This window comes from Balaenoptera ricei, chromosome 4 (assembly GCF_028023285.1).
Source record: "Balaenoptera ricei isolate mBalRic1 chromosome 4, mBalRic1.hap2, whole genome shotgun sequence".
Lineage (NCBI taxonomy): Eukaryota > Metazoa > Chordata > Mammalia > Artiodactyla > Balaenopteridae > Balaenoptera > Balaenoptera ricei.
In genome coordinates this window covers 30,690,197-30,707,602 of record NC_082642.1, presented here as the reverse complement: position 1 = coordinate 30,707,602, position 17,406 = coordinate 30,690,197, and the positions used below count along the sequence as shown (strand labels likewise).

At 37.9% G+C, this 17,406-nt stretch overlaps 1 protein-coding gene across 7 annotated transcripts in view; it reads left to right on the top strand.

Moving 5' to 3' along the window:
• TBC1D5 (TBC1 domain family member 5) overlaps positions 1-17,406 on the top strand; it is a 537,570-nt gene that overhangs the window by 272,028 nt on the left and 248,136 nt on the right. For 5 of the 7 annotated variants that reach the window (XM_059920388.1, XM_059920390.1, XM_059920387.1 and 2 more), the window contains 4 exons: positions 12,677-12,785; positions 14,254-14,343; positions 14,444-14,518; positions 15,633-15,700. In XM_059920388.1, coding sequence (XP_059776371.1) covers positions 12,677-12,785; positions 14,254-14,343; positions 14,444-14,518; positions 15,633-15,700 — 342 coding nt within the window. The remainder of the gene's footprint in view (positions 1-12,676; positions 12,786-14,253; positions 14,344-14,443; positions 14,519-15,632; positions 15,701-17,406) is intronic. The other 2 variants (XM_059920392.1, XM_059920393.1) reach the window with 1 other exon arrangement.

Sequence of the window (17,406 nt, the reverse complement as noted above, 5' to 3'; positions counted from 1 at the left end):
CAAAAGAACTTTTGTTGAAGAAATAAGGGAAAAATTTCCCCTTTATATATTTTATTTTCTTTTTAAGGAAAGAAAATAAAAAGCCACTTGGCGCTAAAGTACTGATGGCATTATTTATTGATATATATATATATAAACGTCTTTATTGGAGTATAATTGCTTTACAATGGTGTGTTAGTTTCTGCTTTATAACAAAGTGAATCAGCTATACGTATACATATATCCCCATATCTCCTCCCTCTTGCATCTCCCTCCCACCTTCCCTATCCCACCCCTCTAGGTGGTCACAAAGCACCAAGCTGATCTCCCTGTGCTATGCGGCTGCTTCCCACTAGCTATCTGTTTTACATTTGGTAGTGTATATACGTCCATGCCACTCTTTCAGTTCGCCCCAGCTTACCCTTCCCCCTCCCCGTGTCCTCAAGTCCATTCTCTATGTCTGCGTCTTTATTCCTGTCCTGCCCCTACGTTCATTAGAACCAATTTTATTTTTTAGATTCCATATATATGTGTTAGCATATGGTATTTGTTTTTCTCTTATTTCTTGATATTGATCAGAGCTTCCACAGTTGCCTCCCTTTCTCAGTATGGTGTATTTGTAGCCCACAGAGTCAAAGGCTGTTTAAGTTGGTTAAAAGTTTTAAAAAAATTATAGTTGGTTTAGCTTTTTGAATTTAAGAGTTGTCTTTTTCTGAATAAGGAAGGAAACCATTAATTTGAACTTTCTTTAGTCAGTGAGGAAATTTTTAAAATTAGGCTTCAAGTTTTATCACAAAGACGTTTATGTATCCTATTTATATGTAATTAATAATTTGGGAGGATGTGGGAAATATCCTTATATCATTTGCATTTATTGTTGGTATAGTACCTTCCTCCTCACCCCGATTTGTATGTAAGAGGGTCATATGTCTCTTGAAATGACAATGAAGCAGTGATTCAAAATATTAGAGATAATAGGGCAAAAGCATACTTTGGATTTAAAATTAGAAATCTAGGTTCTGATTATACTCTTAGAATGATATAAATTTGTTAATCTGTTATTTTTAGGAATATGGAATTATAGAAACAATTTAATTATTGAAAGTTATACTGTATTAGTTTGTTTGGGCTGCTATAACAAAATACCAGAGACTAGGTAGCTTATAAACAACAGAAATTTATTTCTCACAATTTAGAGTCTGGGAAGTTCAAGATTAAGATGCTGGTAGATTTGGTGTTTGATGGAGCCCACTTCTGGGTTCATAGATGGAGTCTTTTCACTGCATTCTCACTTGGCTATAGGGGCAAGAAAGATCTCTGGGAGCCTCTTTTGTAAAGGCATTAATTCCATTCATTAGGGCTCAGCCCTGATGACTTAATCACCTCCGAAAGGCCCCACCCCCAAACACTGTCACATTGGGTGTCAGGATTCAGAACATGAATCTGTGGGGGCCACATTCAGTCCATAACACATACTAAAGATAATCAAGACCAAAGTGAATTCCCCATCCCACTCCTTCTCCACCCACTCATCTTAAGTTCCTGAGGCCTTGCCTTTTAAATTATTTTTTCCAGGACATAGCTTAGTAAATAGTTGAAAGAGGAGGACCTAGAATTAGGGTTTCTTTCCTGATTCTTAGAAGGTTGCTTTCCTCACTTTGATGTGTTGCCTGTATTTTGTTGAGAATCTATATAATTATATGACACTGACTCTTTAAGTTCTTTAAGAATAAATACATAATTTAGGGAAACAGTTTAGAAAAAATACACAGATAGAAATAAGACAGAATAAAGTTTACATCTTAGCTCCAGCATTTACTGACTGTGTGATCTTAGGCAAGGTAATTAACTTCCCTGATTCCTAATTACTTCATTTGTGAAGCTGGACTATTAACAACTCCTATATCACAGAGTTATAGAGGGCATACCTACAAATGTGTAGAACTGCTGGACCAGTCACCTAACACATAGTGAGTAACAATACTAGTTTCTTTCTTTTTTCTCTCTTTTGTAAAACTTCCTTTAAGTTTTAATCAACTTTTTCACCTAACAAAGTTGGCCTTCATCTCAGAAAAGTATTTTAAATTTACTCATTTTATTTATTTTTGGCTGCTTTGGGTCTTCGTTGCTGTGCGCAGGCTTTCTCTAGTTGCAGCGAGTGGGGGCTACTCTTTGTTGTGGGGCATGGGCTCTAGGCATGCAGGCTTCAGTAGTTGTGGCACACGGGCTCAGTAGCTGTGGCGCACGGGCTTAGTTGCTCCTTGGCATGTGGGATCTTCCTGGACCAGGGATAGAACCCGTGTCCCCTGCCTTGGCAGGCGGATTCTTAACCACTGCACCACCAGGGAAGTATTTTAAAATTGTATATAGTTTTAAAGTGGCAATAAATTTCTGATGTTTGATTTGATGGACAATTTATAAGTCTCAAAGATAAAGTTTAAGGGTGAAATTTACATAGAATATTTTAATAAAATTAGTATTTAATATTTGTCTCTTTTCTATATCAGATTACCTTGCCTTTTGAGGGAAAGTGGCAGTGGTTAATAATCCTATTTTTTCATTTATTATTAATCCAGAGCATTCAAAAGTGCTTTTCTGACATTTGTTTATATAGATATAAACAAATATATATATATATAAACATCCATTTCCATTCCGGCATATGGAAAAACCCAAACAAACTTTTTGGCCAACCCAAATATATATGAAAGTTTGTTGTTGTTCATCATGAGACCTAACATATCTTCATTCATTCTGCAGATCGTTATTCTGCACCCATTCATTACAGGCCAGCCAGTGTGCTAGACAAAGATTAAAACAAAGACCCTGCTCTTGGTGCACTCGTGATCTAGGAGGGGAGACAGACATGGAAGCAGCTAGCATACACCAGGACTGGTGTCATCGTGGGGGCATTTCACCAAGAACTAGGGGAATACCAGACGGGCTAGTTAATATTGAGGGTGGGTTGTGGTTGAGAGGAAGGATATGTTTGCTAGGCAAAGTAGATGAACAGGAGTTTTCCGTGAGGTGAACAATATGAACAAAGACATTCTTCATTTTCTACTCCAGCAATGCATTCTTTGGGGGTTTGGGGCACTCAGAATGGGTAGATTCGGTTGGCCTTGTATTTGTCAGTGACGAACTCATACAACATGGGTATTTACATATAACTGTTTCATTGTGGTGACATTGTTACTTTGCAGGAACTGCTATTTTGACAGTAGATTTCAGTGTATCATAGATGTTTGACATATCTAAATCAGTGATCAAAAATTTTAACTGGGAGTTGAAAATGTGAATCTTTAAATTGCACAAAATTATATGAAATAATTGATAATGTTACAATTGAGAGTGAATATTATGTGCCTGGAAATAAGGGAGAAATCAATAAACCAGCTATGGAATAAAATTAACCTGGTAATGAGAGGATATTTGAAAATTAAAAAGATGTCCTAGTATCATCTGAACATATGGACCTAGTTTTCATTCCATGATTTTCTGAGATAGATATAGAAGTAGTTTAGTCTGGTTGACATATTCTCAAGGAGTTTCAAAGATTGTATTTCCAGCTACTTGTTCAGATTAGAAAAGTAATTTGGATGACATGACCAAGTCTCTGAACCCATCTGAAGCAAAGTACAATAGTTGCACACCATCTCTTAACTCTCAATCCAATCTTTAACATGCTTCTAGATCTTAAAGCTTCCTTGAGTGGTTGAGCCCCACTGTCACTGAATCAGGCACAGAGCTCTGGTTGTTTGGATTTTGTTTGGTTCACAAGAATAAATTTATAATCTCCAAAGTAACTCCTGTTGTTTGCTTGCCCGCCCCTCCTCCACCCCACCACAGGGCCACCCCCAGAGCCTGAGTCTCTCCTTTGTGTTCTGACCTCATTTTTTCCCACCTGAGAGATCTGGGACAGGGTGGAGGGAGTAGGATAAATAAATAAAGCCAGAGTGGTCTGTTTGGCATTTTGAACACTGCTCCCACCCCTGTTTCTCCTGCTGCCCCCTGAGCTGCTGATGGAGGCTGCTCCCTAGAGAAGGAACCCATTTTCCTGCCTCTGTGTCTCTAGGTGCCATTCCTAAGTATAGTATTTTTAAAAGTTCTGTAGAAAAAATGAAAATTTTCTTCCGGTGCTGATTTTCAATCTTATAGTAGCATTCCACGCAACAACTTTACGAAAACATCCCGCTCGTTCATTATAATGATATCTGTGGTCATATAATTAATTGTTTTGTGGCATCCATTTGGGAATATCTGAATTATCACGTGTATGAATTAACAGAACAGCAAATAAAGTAACAAGAGGTCTTTTATGAAGTCAGGACTAGATTTGGGTTCTTTTGAAGTACATGAACTTTCAAATAACATAAAATTTCAGCAGTGGAGAATATGTCTGCATATTAACAGAGGATTTTTTATGAAGCATAATTTAATTTGGGCAAGGAGGTCGTGAGAAAACCACTCATCTTCCACTGTGATGTGGAGCAGCTGTTTTACAACATCGGTGAGAGAAGTACTGCTCCCACTGGTGTTCGGGCCTGCGTGGGAAGCAGCGTGCGGGCTGGGAACCAGGTCTCCACGCCCTGATTCCTTCACTTCAGTGTCTTCCCAGTGTCTAGTGCTGAGAAAAGGGATCTCCCCTCTTTTCTTTGTAGATGCAGTAACATATCAGTTATTTAGAGGTCAAATTTCTAATATCTTCACCCAAGGAGGATGTAATCAGAAAGTTAGAAATGGGGAAAATGTTAAAATAGCCAAAGAGTTTGTTTATTGAGGTAGATTTAGTCCCAGGAAAGCCCTTCCAGTTCTTAAAGTGCTTCCACTTATCTAATTTCTCTTTTTTTTTTTTTTCTTGAAAAAGCCTGATATAGTTTATGTTATTGAAATAGGCTAGAATGGGTGACAGTTCAAAGTTTACTTTGTTGTCTTGGTTTTAAAAAAGAAAAAGTGAGCAAGTGACAAGGGTGCAGATTTAGGATTTCTGAAAGCTAACATATCATTTTACGAATCGATAGCTGATTGCCTGAAAACGATGGCCATGAGAGAAATGCCGCTAAAAACAGAATGGAAAACTCCAAAAGCCAAGCAGTGTGGAGTTATTTAAGGTAGAAGCAAATAGCCATGCATTTCCCAAATGTATATCACATCTGGAGAAAAACTCCTTTAAGTTTTAGAAATGTTTTGGTACTCTCAACATTTTTGAGTTGAGAAAATGGCATACATTGGCCTTTCATCATGCTGGGTAAATTAGGTATTCAAGCATGGATTTTTAAAATCAGTGCATTTTTTTTTCTTTTTAACCATAAATGAGTGATGTTTTCTAGTCACCCTGGGGTTGGGGGTATTTCCTTATTTTTCCAAGGGCCCATGTAAAGTTGTTTTCCCAGGTACGTTAGTCTAACAAATTATAAAGTACACATTGACCTTGAACTAAAGTTTATTTGATCATGTGGCCCGTTGATCTTCATTTTAAATTACCATTTCCTGGATCTTTGAGCCAGTCTCTTGCCAAGTATGGTTATAATATGCTCATGGTCCAAATCTCAGGTCTGATTCTTTCCAGTATCGATCATTTTTGGTAACTTATAGATGTACCACTGTCATCACTAAAGATCTGCTTTTCTAACTTTTATGTGTGTGAGTGTGTGTGTGTATGTGTGAGTGTGCGTGACTGTGTGTGTGAGTGTTGTGTGTGTGTGAGTGTGAGCGTGTGTGTGTTGTGTGTGCTGTGTGTGAGCGTGTGTGTTGTGTGTGAGCGTGTGTGTGTGCGTGTGTGTGTGTGAGTGTGTGTTGTGTGAGTGAAGAGGGAGGTGGGAGGAAGCAGGAGGCAGAGAGTGGTGATGGAGACAGAAACACAGTGAGAGCCAGTGAGCTAAGAGACGAAAAAGAAAAAAAGAAAAAAAAAACTTGTACATGTATATCTGATTTTACTTAGAGTGAATTTTATGCTGTGTTACCTGTCTCATAGAATCATCTTGATTTTTTAACCACTTGTATAGTCTAGCTTTTAATGTATTTCTGTCTTCTTTCCCCAGGGACACTGTATGAGTATGTATCATGTGCATATTTATCTTTACATCTCTTGAACCTTTTTAGTTGTTACTTTAAAAGGGAATGTATATATGAATGGTTTATCATCCAAAAACAGTTTCACTGTCCGATATAGGAACCACTAGTGACATGGGGCTAAGTTTAGGTTTAAATTAATTAAAATAAGACAATAAACAACTGTCGATCAGTTGCACTAGCCATATTTCACCTGTTCAGTAGCCACGTGTGAGTACTGATTACTATATTGGATGGTCAGATAGAGGACATTTCTGTCATCTCAGGAAGTTCTGTTGCATAGTGCTGGTCATCAAGTGAATGATGGATTCAGTTAAAATATAATCCACTTAAATCTTTTTAAGAGAAAACATTTATTTCAAAAGTACATGTATTTCTATATGTGTGATTCCCTACCAGTCAACCCAGTCTTGGAAAACATGGTTTAAGAAACAGGATTGACTTTTAATTAGGCCATCAGATTTTGGGAAATAAATACTTTCTTCTAAATGACTAGAAAATAATTTGTTTTCAATTCTGTAAGTATTTCCATTGCAGTATTGTTTACATCATAGACTGTGTGGTAAATTCTTTATCATATAGAAAATAAGATATCAAGTCCATGCTGGTTATCACCAATAGCAAGGAAAACAAGGGCGGGACAGGGGGCCCAAGAAGGTGGAGGTCTGCACCGAGGTGTCTCGAAGAAAGGGATTTCCCCTACTTGTTAATTATGTAAGAAACATCAGTAAACCATGGAATAGAAAACATTCATTTCAGACAACTTCGTAGCGATTGTCTGGAACAGGTCCTTTTCTCACCTCATTTCTATATGTTTGATCCTTTGATTAGTAATATGACTTTTATTATGTGCTTAATTTTTTATAACCTCGTGACACAGCTTTTCTTATTTCTTTTCTAAAAGTACATTTGTTGAGTACTTTTAATATGATCCTGAATTTAGAAGCTCTTAAACACTGTATTTTGAAGAAAATAATACATTTTTTTTAAAAAAAGATGATTATATCTGGCAGTCCAAAACTGTTGCTGACTCAGTTGTATCCACCTTGTGAATATTGACGTGGAGGCTCAAGATTTCTCAATTCACAGTTAAATCCAAACCCGAATCAAAACATCATTGTAAATTAATTTTAACAAACCACCACATGCTGAACTATCAGTTGCCTTTGTTTCAATGATACCTCATCACATGAGAACGTTTTTCACCTAGAAATATGAAGAAATCCATTTTAGGCTTGGGAGTAATTGTGAGTTGTTTTTGTTTTTATATGTATTTATATATGTATAAGTAATATGCCCTGATGTTTCATTATGGAGGGAAAAAAAAAAGCTTTAAATAAAAGTAAGTTTTTTAAAATTCCTGATATAGGAAGCAAAAAAGCCAGTACAGTTTCTAATTGCCTTTTAGAGTCTCTGAGTTCCCTCATTACCTGTGATTTAAGCTAAAAATGAGGTAATTATAGATAACATCAGTGTTTATCTGGTTGATCTTGGCACCTGCAGTCCTAATGTTGTAGCTTACCCAGATCTGGTGCCACACTTTATAGTCTGATGCTGACATACCTAATTTACACTTCTCCTGTTTCCTTTGATTTTTAAGTTAGATGTTCCTTGTTCTATTTCAATAGTATTTTAAAAACCACCCCTTTAAAATGGTATAAAGGCACATACTCCTCTATGTGGAATATTGGAATCATGGTACAGCCCTTTCATTAAGAGAAATCTTTCCCTGATACATTTCTATACAGATTAAAAAATGTACTGTGTCCTTTCTCCCTTTGCATTTGATAAAGCAAATATGATCGTAATTAATATGGCAATCTCCTCACATATTGGCATGCACTTTAGGATTATAAAATTGTATAAACCATTGTGCATCAGATGCAGTTTTCTTACCTGTGGTTCCTCACCTTCAAGTATTCTACCCATCTTGTCTGCCTTAAAGACCACCTTCCTTTGACCTGGCCTTTAGTTCTACTGTTGCTCTAGTTACATCTCAAAGACGAGATGACGATGGTTGACTGGCTGACCTTGTAAACCACAGGGCCATCTCTGAGAGCTCCTGTTCCACCCCGCCCCCCCCCCCCCCCCCCCGCAGCTTGTCTGTGACTTCTCGACCTTCCCTGTGGTGACGAGCCCTCCTCTGCTCCACTCAGCAACTTTATTATCAGTAAAAGCCAACGTAGCTCCTCTTGACCAAGTATTGGAGATACTCAGTACTAGACTGTAGTAGTATGTAGTGTGTAGTCTATGAACTCTTCTCAGTTATTGTAATTGTCTGGGTTTCTTACGTTAGCTTCACAGAGACATTGTTTCGTGTCTAAATAAAGCCAGAAAATCGGGTAAAACCATCATATAAAATATATAGTATAAAGTTATTTTCTCTAGTGTATCCTCATTTGGGACAACAATTCAGAAATTTTTTATTCCAGAATTGCCTCGTCATTTTTGCATTCTTTAGGTTACAAAAATATTTAAACAATTAAATTGAGAAGGTGCTAACCAGTTTCATACTAATTTTATGTGCGTATATTGGGAAAATACATTAAAATATATAATTAGAAATAGTTATCTCCTTATGATCATCAGCTGTATTTCTTCACTGCAAATTCTAGTTGATTCCCATGTCAACAAAAAAAATTAATTGCAAGAGCCTTAACTACCTAAATAGTTCTTCTTAAATGAAAGGCATCCATTGCTGCTGCAAACATTAATTTCACTTATTTAGAAATTATTGTAGTGTTCATGGCCAATGAATGTTCTTCCCTGAGGAGCACAGAGGTGTTCTCAGAATCCTGAACACAGTGCTTCCAGGGCAGCCACTGCTAATCTGCTCACATTGGCAGGGGAAACGAAACAGCCCATTCCTGCCTCCTCTTGCTGAGATGCTGGTTACGTTTTCAGGGACCCAGTGCCTGCAATGCAGAGTCGTTGCCACTAGATGGCACTAGTGCGTTATCCAGAGAGTTTTTAAGACCCAGGTTCCATTTGAGGAGATTATGCACCTAAATGTCCCATGTGTTCTTAACCACTCACAGCATCTGTTGACTTCCCTTCTCAGTCCAACTGGTGAAAACTTCTCTCTCTACTTTTGGACTTGATGTTCAAACTCTAAAAATGTAAGGAAGAAAATATAAGGTCGCATTCCTATCTTGCCTTGTTGCCAGGGACCATTTATGTCTTTTGATGTGTGGAGTATTATGCTTCCCTTTAGTGTTTTCAGCCATGTTATTCTGGAAGGTGCTTTTCCTAATTCTCATTCCATTTCTCTCTTGACAACTTATTTAACTTTTCTGGGCCTCAGTTTTGTCATTCATGGGGGGGGAGGGGTTAAAATTATTCACCCCAGGAGGGCTGTTGTAGAGGTTAAAAGTGATTTACCCAAAATATTATATATTTTGAATGGACTTTTTTTAAGCATTTTTGAATGGATTTTTTTTTTTAGCATTTTGAGAACACCACTGCTAGATTTTTGCTGTGACAGACTGTATGTTTTCCTATGTAAGACAAAGTTTAGCAACTACCTTTTCTTTATTTTTGTTAATTAAACTGCAAAATTCCACCACTGACTCCTCAGTACTTACTATTGTTTTCCCAGGTCTTCACCTGAGTTCAGGAGTGTTGTCCACCATTTGTATTTGTGATTGGAAAAAACTTTTATTTTTTTCCAGCTCCCTTCAAAGGGCTCAACTTTCCAACATTTTGTCCTCTATAGACTGTTTAACGTCTGGCAGCTCAGTTTTTAGGGTGGCATTTCAGTGCCTACGGGGATACTGTTTATCATTTTTTACACCGAGTTTTAATTTTTAGATATAAAATTATTTCACCCTCCTCTGCACCGCCAGAGTGCTTTGCCTTAATCATATGATTATTGGTTTACACATCCGTCTACTCCCTTAACTTTTTTAAATATGCTTTTTCAAATATCTCTGAGTGCTAAGCACACAGTAGGCACTGAATAAATGTTTATTATGTTTACTCTGTATCACAGTTTATTAATGAAACACCATTCCATAGAAGAGAAAGACAATTAATACGTTTTCTTGTGGCCTTTATATACCTCTGTTGTTAGAGCTCTCCATCAGTTTGAGATTTGTGCCTTAATTGGAACTATGAGGACCTATGAATAAATTTAAATGATTGTGAATTTCAGAGAGAATGTTTCCATTTCGCATGCCTCAGTCCCCTTTATTCTTTACCAACACGGTAATCAAGGCTCAGGGTCTTATTTGAGCTAACAAATAACTATCCTTCATTACGTAAGTGGTGTGTAACTTGACCTTGAAAGGCTCCTGACCTTGACAAGATGGCAATGAATCTAGCCACCAGCTGTGTCTACTTTCACAATGTCTTGGTACCTGTGAATAGGAGCTGATTTTGGAAGAGGCTGGAGGAGTCGTTGCCTCACACTTTACCTCTCTGATCGGGAAGGTATTGGCGTTTTCAGGCCACGGAACTGCATGGTCTCGGACAAATTATTCCATTTGAAATCTGTGCTTTCTGTTCATAGACCACAAGCTATTTAAACATAGGCATGTTTTCGGAGATGTACTCCTGTAACGTTCTTTGTACTCGTTTTTTATCTCATCTTTGAGTATTACTCCAAACTGTATAAAAACAAAACTTGAACAGTGAGATGTGGGTAATATACGTGAAACTGTTGGGAAATGGATAATGTATTTAAAATATGATAGATAATACAAATGGCCAAAAGTGATGTTCCAGAAACTCAAGAATTCAGTGAACATTTCTTTGAACTTGGAGTGGCTAAGAATTACTTAAGCCTGAAAACAATGGAAAGAGCATCAAGAGGAAATAAATGTTAGGTTTAAATTATACACAAAAAGCTTCAGCATGTTGAAAATCAAAATAATTGTGTTAAAAATACGTATATATGGCAGACAAAGGTGTGATGTCTTTAATGTATGAAAAACTCCTCTCGGAACAATAAGCCCAAGACAACAAGATAAAAGCTGTGTTATAATTATTATTAATAATAATATTAATTTTCTAAAATGTTATGATATGCCAGTCCCCTTCTAAGGACTGTTCACATATTTTAATTCTCATAATAATTATTTGAGGTAGATGCTATAATTATTATTCCATTTTACAGAAAGGAAGTTTTAAAAAAGAAGAAATCAAATGGCCCAAAAGCATGAAAAATTTTCGGTTTCACTAATGATACAAAAGCAAGTGAAATCAAAATGAAATATTATTTTCTTTTATGAATAGGGTGATGGAAATAAGACATTTTCATGGAGTAGTGGTAGGAATTTCTTTCTTTCCAGCATAGGGTTGGCCTGTGTGTCGCGTTTGTCACACTTAGCCACAAGCCCCTTCTGGCAGAAGCTTGGCGCGGCTGGAGATCAGTGCTGCGGGGCTGAGGCTGGATGTTCTCCTGCTCGTGGCATTAGGGAACGTGCCGTTGCCTCGGCCACTCTTCTGGAAAGCTCTGTGGGGAAGATGCAGCTTGCTCTGCTGTCAGGGTTTTGCACGTTAGGTGTGCAGTTGGTTATGATACCGGCTCTAAGATCGCCTTGTGTATGGCTGTCCTTTCTGAACACGAGTGGGGTCTGGCCAGCGACAACTGTGCATTACAGAGAAGGATGATTGAGGGGTTTAGAGGCTTTCTCTCGCGAGTTGGTCTCTGAAGAGATTGCCAGGCTTGCAGCTTTGATAATAAATTTTACATTATAAGTTTTATTGTGGCATTATGGAATCTGAGAGAAATTTCATAAAGCTGCACTCAGTAGCCTCAACTGTTGACAAATGATTCTTGATGTTTAGTTTGGTACCAGACACAGGGAATATAGGTCTGCTTCCTTTATTCAAACTCAGTAAATGGTTTGGGACAATTAATTTCCAATTGTTTCCCGGTAGGGCAGATTTACTTGTATATTAATGAGGCACAGGTGTTGGGCCCCTGGTGTCTGCATGCCTGGGAGGCATATTTCAGTTGTTTATCTCCTCAGCCATAGGTACGGGCGGCAGGGTACTCAAGCTTGCCTTTCACAGTTTTTACAGTGAGGCTTTTTAATTTTTTTGATGTTTTTTTCACATTTGCCTGCACCTGTTAAAATTTTAAAACTGATCGTGTGGAAAGAAGTTGCAGAGATTTCAATAGTAAATAGTACTAAAAACTAAAGAAAGTGGTGTTCTATATAACTGCCCAGCTTGATATGAAAGAAAAATGAGTTGATTTAATGAGATATTTCAGGTGAGAAGCCAATACGATCAATGGCCCACTTTTTGGTTGTGTATTTTTGGAGCAGGTATATCTTTGTCAATGGCTAAAGCAGTCATATACTTATATTAATATTCATTTCTTTCTTGTTGATTCACTGAACTGCAGTACCATCATTTTAGAGGCAGTGGAATAGCCTCCATAGACATTATGAATTTCAGTAGCTGGCATAATTATAGCGATCTACATATTCATTAAATCTACTAAAGAACTCTGTCCAAAAAGACAGCCATGCGTTCAGAAACAGTACACAAATAAATATATACGTTTTAAAAGTTGCATTTCTGAGACTTATTTAAAATTAAATTCCTGTAGCAGTCCTCTCCAAGCAGAGAATTTTAACAAAAGGATCCCCACGCTTTGGTTTCTTGCATCTAGGAAAGAATGGGAAGAACTATTTGTGAACAACAATTACCTGGCAACAATAAGGCAGAAGGGGATTAATGGGCAGCTGAGAAGCAGCAGGTTCCGCAGCATTTGCTGGAAGGTAAGAAGAAAATATTTATTTACAGTTTGTGGTTGCAGTATATCAACACATTACCTGGTGCCCCGGAAGATCACCCATGCGGGGGATCACTGAATTTTCCAAGAGACTTCACTCTCGAGGTTTTGGCTATCCAGGTTTATCTTTCATAGGACATTTGCTAATAAGGTTGAACCACCTCAGTCCTGGATAACCGGCGATGGTGAAGGAGTCATTTGAAATAACGGTCTTTTCATCCCATTTGATGGCGTGGAACTCAAGCAACGCCTTCCGGGTCCCCAGAGGCACTTGCAGAAATCCTTGCTGCTGGAAGGGGGTGTGCGTGCGTGTGAATGTTTCCAGGCTCCTGTTATATCAAGTGCCGTCATGTGGCCACCCTCCCTTTTTTCTTCACAAATAACAGGTGGAAAAGATTTTCCGTATTTTTTGTCCTAGAAGCACCGAGAGAAGGGCAGCAAGAAGGAGAAGTGGAGGGAGATTAGGTCAGTCTCCTTCCAGAGAAAGCCCATCGGTCACCACATGAGTGATGATGAGCTAGAGTATCTCTTTCATCGCTTGGAAATCTGTCCCTTTTTGTTCTCTCAAAGTGAATCAATTTAGATTGAGACTCACTTTTAAAATGACTTCTCTTGAAAGTTGTTTAGGATTCATCTGCACAAGTTCAGCATACGGAGCCTGCAAGTGAAGACAGTAAGGAACACATAATGTAGTAGACAGTTTGAAATTTAATTATTTAGATTTAATAGTCGAAGTGCATTTTTCTTGCGTTTGGTGCAGGCAGTGGAGGCAGGGGTTGTGCTGCTCGGCTGTTTGTACCAGGAGGTTTGGGCCCACCCCCAACTACTTGTTGTTGAACTTCTTAAGTCTCCTTCATTCGCTAAAAATAAACTCAAACCCAGATTTTTTTTAATGTTGTATTAAGCTAAATTAAATCAAATTTGTCTTTTTAAGAATGCTTGTTATTTTCATAAGCTGACTGCTAGTTGTAAATTACGTTTTCTGCTGTAGAAGGAACGGCTTCAGTGCTCAGGCTGTGTCCTCAGATTGTTCCTCTCTGTCCTTTACCTGCGTGTTTGAAGACAGACCTGAAACCTTGAAACTACAAATTGGACCTTGCGCCTGTTAATACACCCCAGCAGCCCCCCTTAATATAAGAATGTAAAACAGAATTGTACTTGAACCTCAATGAATTTTTCTTGTTCACTTTTATTATAAATGTGGAGGGGGAGGTTGATTCCATCTTGTGATGTAGCTTTTGGGATCTTGTTCTTTGGCCTTTTTTCACTTTTGGAATTGTCCAAATTTATATATTTCTTAAATACCCCCAAATATAATTGACTGAGGATTGGAATGGTAACATGAATAGGAATATCTTCTTCAGTTTTCAGGTGGTGCCATTTGCCATAGTTTGATATTTTACTTCTCAGGATTTTTATAAAAGTTTCCTTTTTTTTTTTTTTTTTTTTGACAGCTCTTTCTTTGTGTTCTTCCTCAAGATAAAAGTCAGTGGATAAATAGAATTAAAGAATTAAGAGCATGGTATAGCAACGTTAAAGAAATAGTAAGTTGTACTTTAATTAATGGAATTGTTTTCTTAAGTATGCTTTGGAGTCCAGTAGCCTCTGATCTTTGCATTTGTGTTTTCTCTCTTTCTTTCCCAGCACATCACAAACCCGAGGAAGGTTGTTGGCCAGCAAGACTTGATGATCAATAATCCCCTTTCCCAGGATGAAGGGGTAAAGTCTGTCTTTATTCATATCTCAACCGCTTTTGCCCATAAGGGTATGCTTATGTCTTGTTATCCATCACCACGAAAGCAGTGTTATTCCACACCAATTATTATTATTTTTTTACCCCGCGTGTTATACCGCCTAAAACCAGATGGCCTTTATTCCGTGCTGTGTATGGACAGTGTTGTAGGAAGCCAGTGGTCTATTTCTGGGGAAGGGCACTGCCAAGAAGAGGCCCCAGGGGTCTGCAAGAGCCGAGGGTCAGAGAGAAGAGCACGAAGATGAGGGTAGAACTGTCCTCCCAGGGTCGCAGGGGGGAGCGGGAAGGCTGCGGAGAGCCTCCCTTCCTGACAAAGGTAGAGAAGGCTTCACCTGGGAGGACCAGGTCACACGAAGGAAAGCAACTGTTTGTAGTGAATATGTGAACAAGTTTTTAAAGATCACGAAAAAGATCGGGCCCACGAGGAGTAATTACTACCTCAGAGGTATTGATTGTGTAACTGCTTCAGTTGCTGCTCTAATTCCTATTTCCGTGTTAACGAACTCTTCTTTTTCTCTATTTTCTACATAACATTAACATTTCTTTTTCCTGATACATGTAATTATTCTAATATAGTCTGTGGTATAGCAGCATGAAATATGAAGCAATTTTTAAAACTTTAAGTTCACATTTTTAAAAGTACATAAAAATCTATTTGATTATAAAACCAGAGCCTAATAGAAAATGTTACATATCTTTCTTAGTGCGTTGGCAGTTCAGGTCAGGTTCAAGTGTGACCGCTTGGCCTATGGGCCTCCTCTAATCCAGGCGGACCTTTTTGTTGTTGTAGGGGTAGCAGCAGATGTATAGCAATAAAAGTATCATTCACTTTAAACAGATAGTAGAAAATTTTAAATGTACACAGTAATATCACTGGAAAAGTTGATGTTAGAATAAGGATGTGTTTCTGAGATTAAAGTAGATTTTAATAAAAATTTTTCCAGGTTCAGGTTTGCTATCTGCAATGTAAAATCATAACTCAGAGAGGGATAAATTTAATCATTTAATTATTAAATTGAGATCATGAAAGTCAAGCAAAGTTGTGGTATTATTTTAAATAGGTTGCTTTCCTTATTTCAGAGTCTTTGGAACAAATTCTTCCAGGATAAAGAACTTCGGTCAATGATTGAACAAGATGTCAAAAGAACGTATGTAGAACTACTTACAGGTTACTTTCAGTAATTCAAACTGGCATTACCTCTTTGCAGTTTTAGTAAAATATACAATCTTAATTGAATGCAGTATTCTACTTGTGTTAACAGTTATTTGGGCCACAGTTTGATAATAATAATTACTTTCTATTCTTAAAGTATAGATTTTTGTGTTCCCTTTGTCAAAGTAAATTACATTTATAATATTAAAATAATATGTAAATACTTAACTATTTAAATCAGTTTTTCAGTTCCCAATGATTATTTGAAGTCATGTGCGCTGATTAAGGTTATATTTTATAGTATTAATACTGGTTTTGCTAAAAAAAATTATCTTTTGCTTTACACCTTTGAATCCCTTTCTAATCAAATTACTTTTTAAATGACAACTATTATTTTTTACCCCCCCTTATTTCTCGTCCTCTTGACACCATTCAGGTTTGCAAACAACTCTGTCTACTCAATATTTATTATATGAAGATTGGTTCTTTATTTAGCATGTAGTTAATGTCTATAACTTTTATATATTGGACCTCATCTTTTTGGGTCATGTAGTGAGAATTACATGGAATTTGTGTAGGAAGAGCCCAGGGTAAGTTCTAGCAATGTATGCTATAATCCTGGGCAAATTAATTTCAACAAACATCGTTCGCCCTTAGGTGTCTGTTTCCGTAAAACAAGGATAAGAGTAACCACCTCAAGGGATTGTTATAGATTAACATGTTGATAATGGTAGTAAATTAGATGTGTTTATACTTTAAACTGCGAACTACATAAAGGTTAGTAAATTTGAGTTCATCATTGGGATTTGGGACGAGCCAGGTATGTGCAGAGTCCTGAATCCACTGCTTCCTTCCAGGTCCTCCTACGGCTCTGCTTGTCTTCCCCACTCCTGGTTCAAGTCCTGCTCCCCTAGTGCAATGTCAGGGCCACTGGCTCTCTGACATTCATCTCTTTCCAGGTCCCAAACAGAATAATCAGATGACACGGCCTTTTATAAGGTTATACTACATATTTAACAAATGAGATTTTCTATTTTAAAATGGAAACAATTCAGAGGAGTCATGGGCTCAGAGAAGAGCAAAACCATAGCTAACTGGCCGTGATGGTGGGTTGGAGGTGTGAGGTAGGGATCATTTTGATGAGCTTGCTTAGGACTGGGGACTAAGCAGTGATAGGGAAGCTACCCTCCAGTGTCAGGTGGTGGTGCTGGATCACTAGTAGGTGCTTTCAGAAGGCAGAATGCTGCTGTACTGGTTCCCGGGAGGCACTCAGTAAATGTCTTTTGGGTAAAACAAAAGGGTGAATTTCCTCACCAGTCATTTAGGGAGCCAGCTGGGTCATCAGTGGCAATAAAACAGACCTCATAAAAGCAAAAGGCATGGTATATATTGCTAACCAAGCAGTCAAAGTATCTGTTTTGGAAAATGCCGGGCAGTTATCTTAGAAAACTTGACAGCTTCTGTTTAAGAAGGGTTTTAGTCAGTGTCCTCTACTGTTACCAAATGGAAGTGGACATGCCATGGCACTGGGGCAGAGTCACACACTAGCGGCCACATGGGCCAGATTGGCCAAAAGAAATAGGAAAAAAAAGAGGAAGGCAAAGAAAAAAACTTGGATGGCCAAACCAAGCAGGAAGTGGCGTTGGGAGCCTCTTCATCATTTTGGTTCCTTAGCTCAAACGTTTCTGCTTTGCTGTGTGG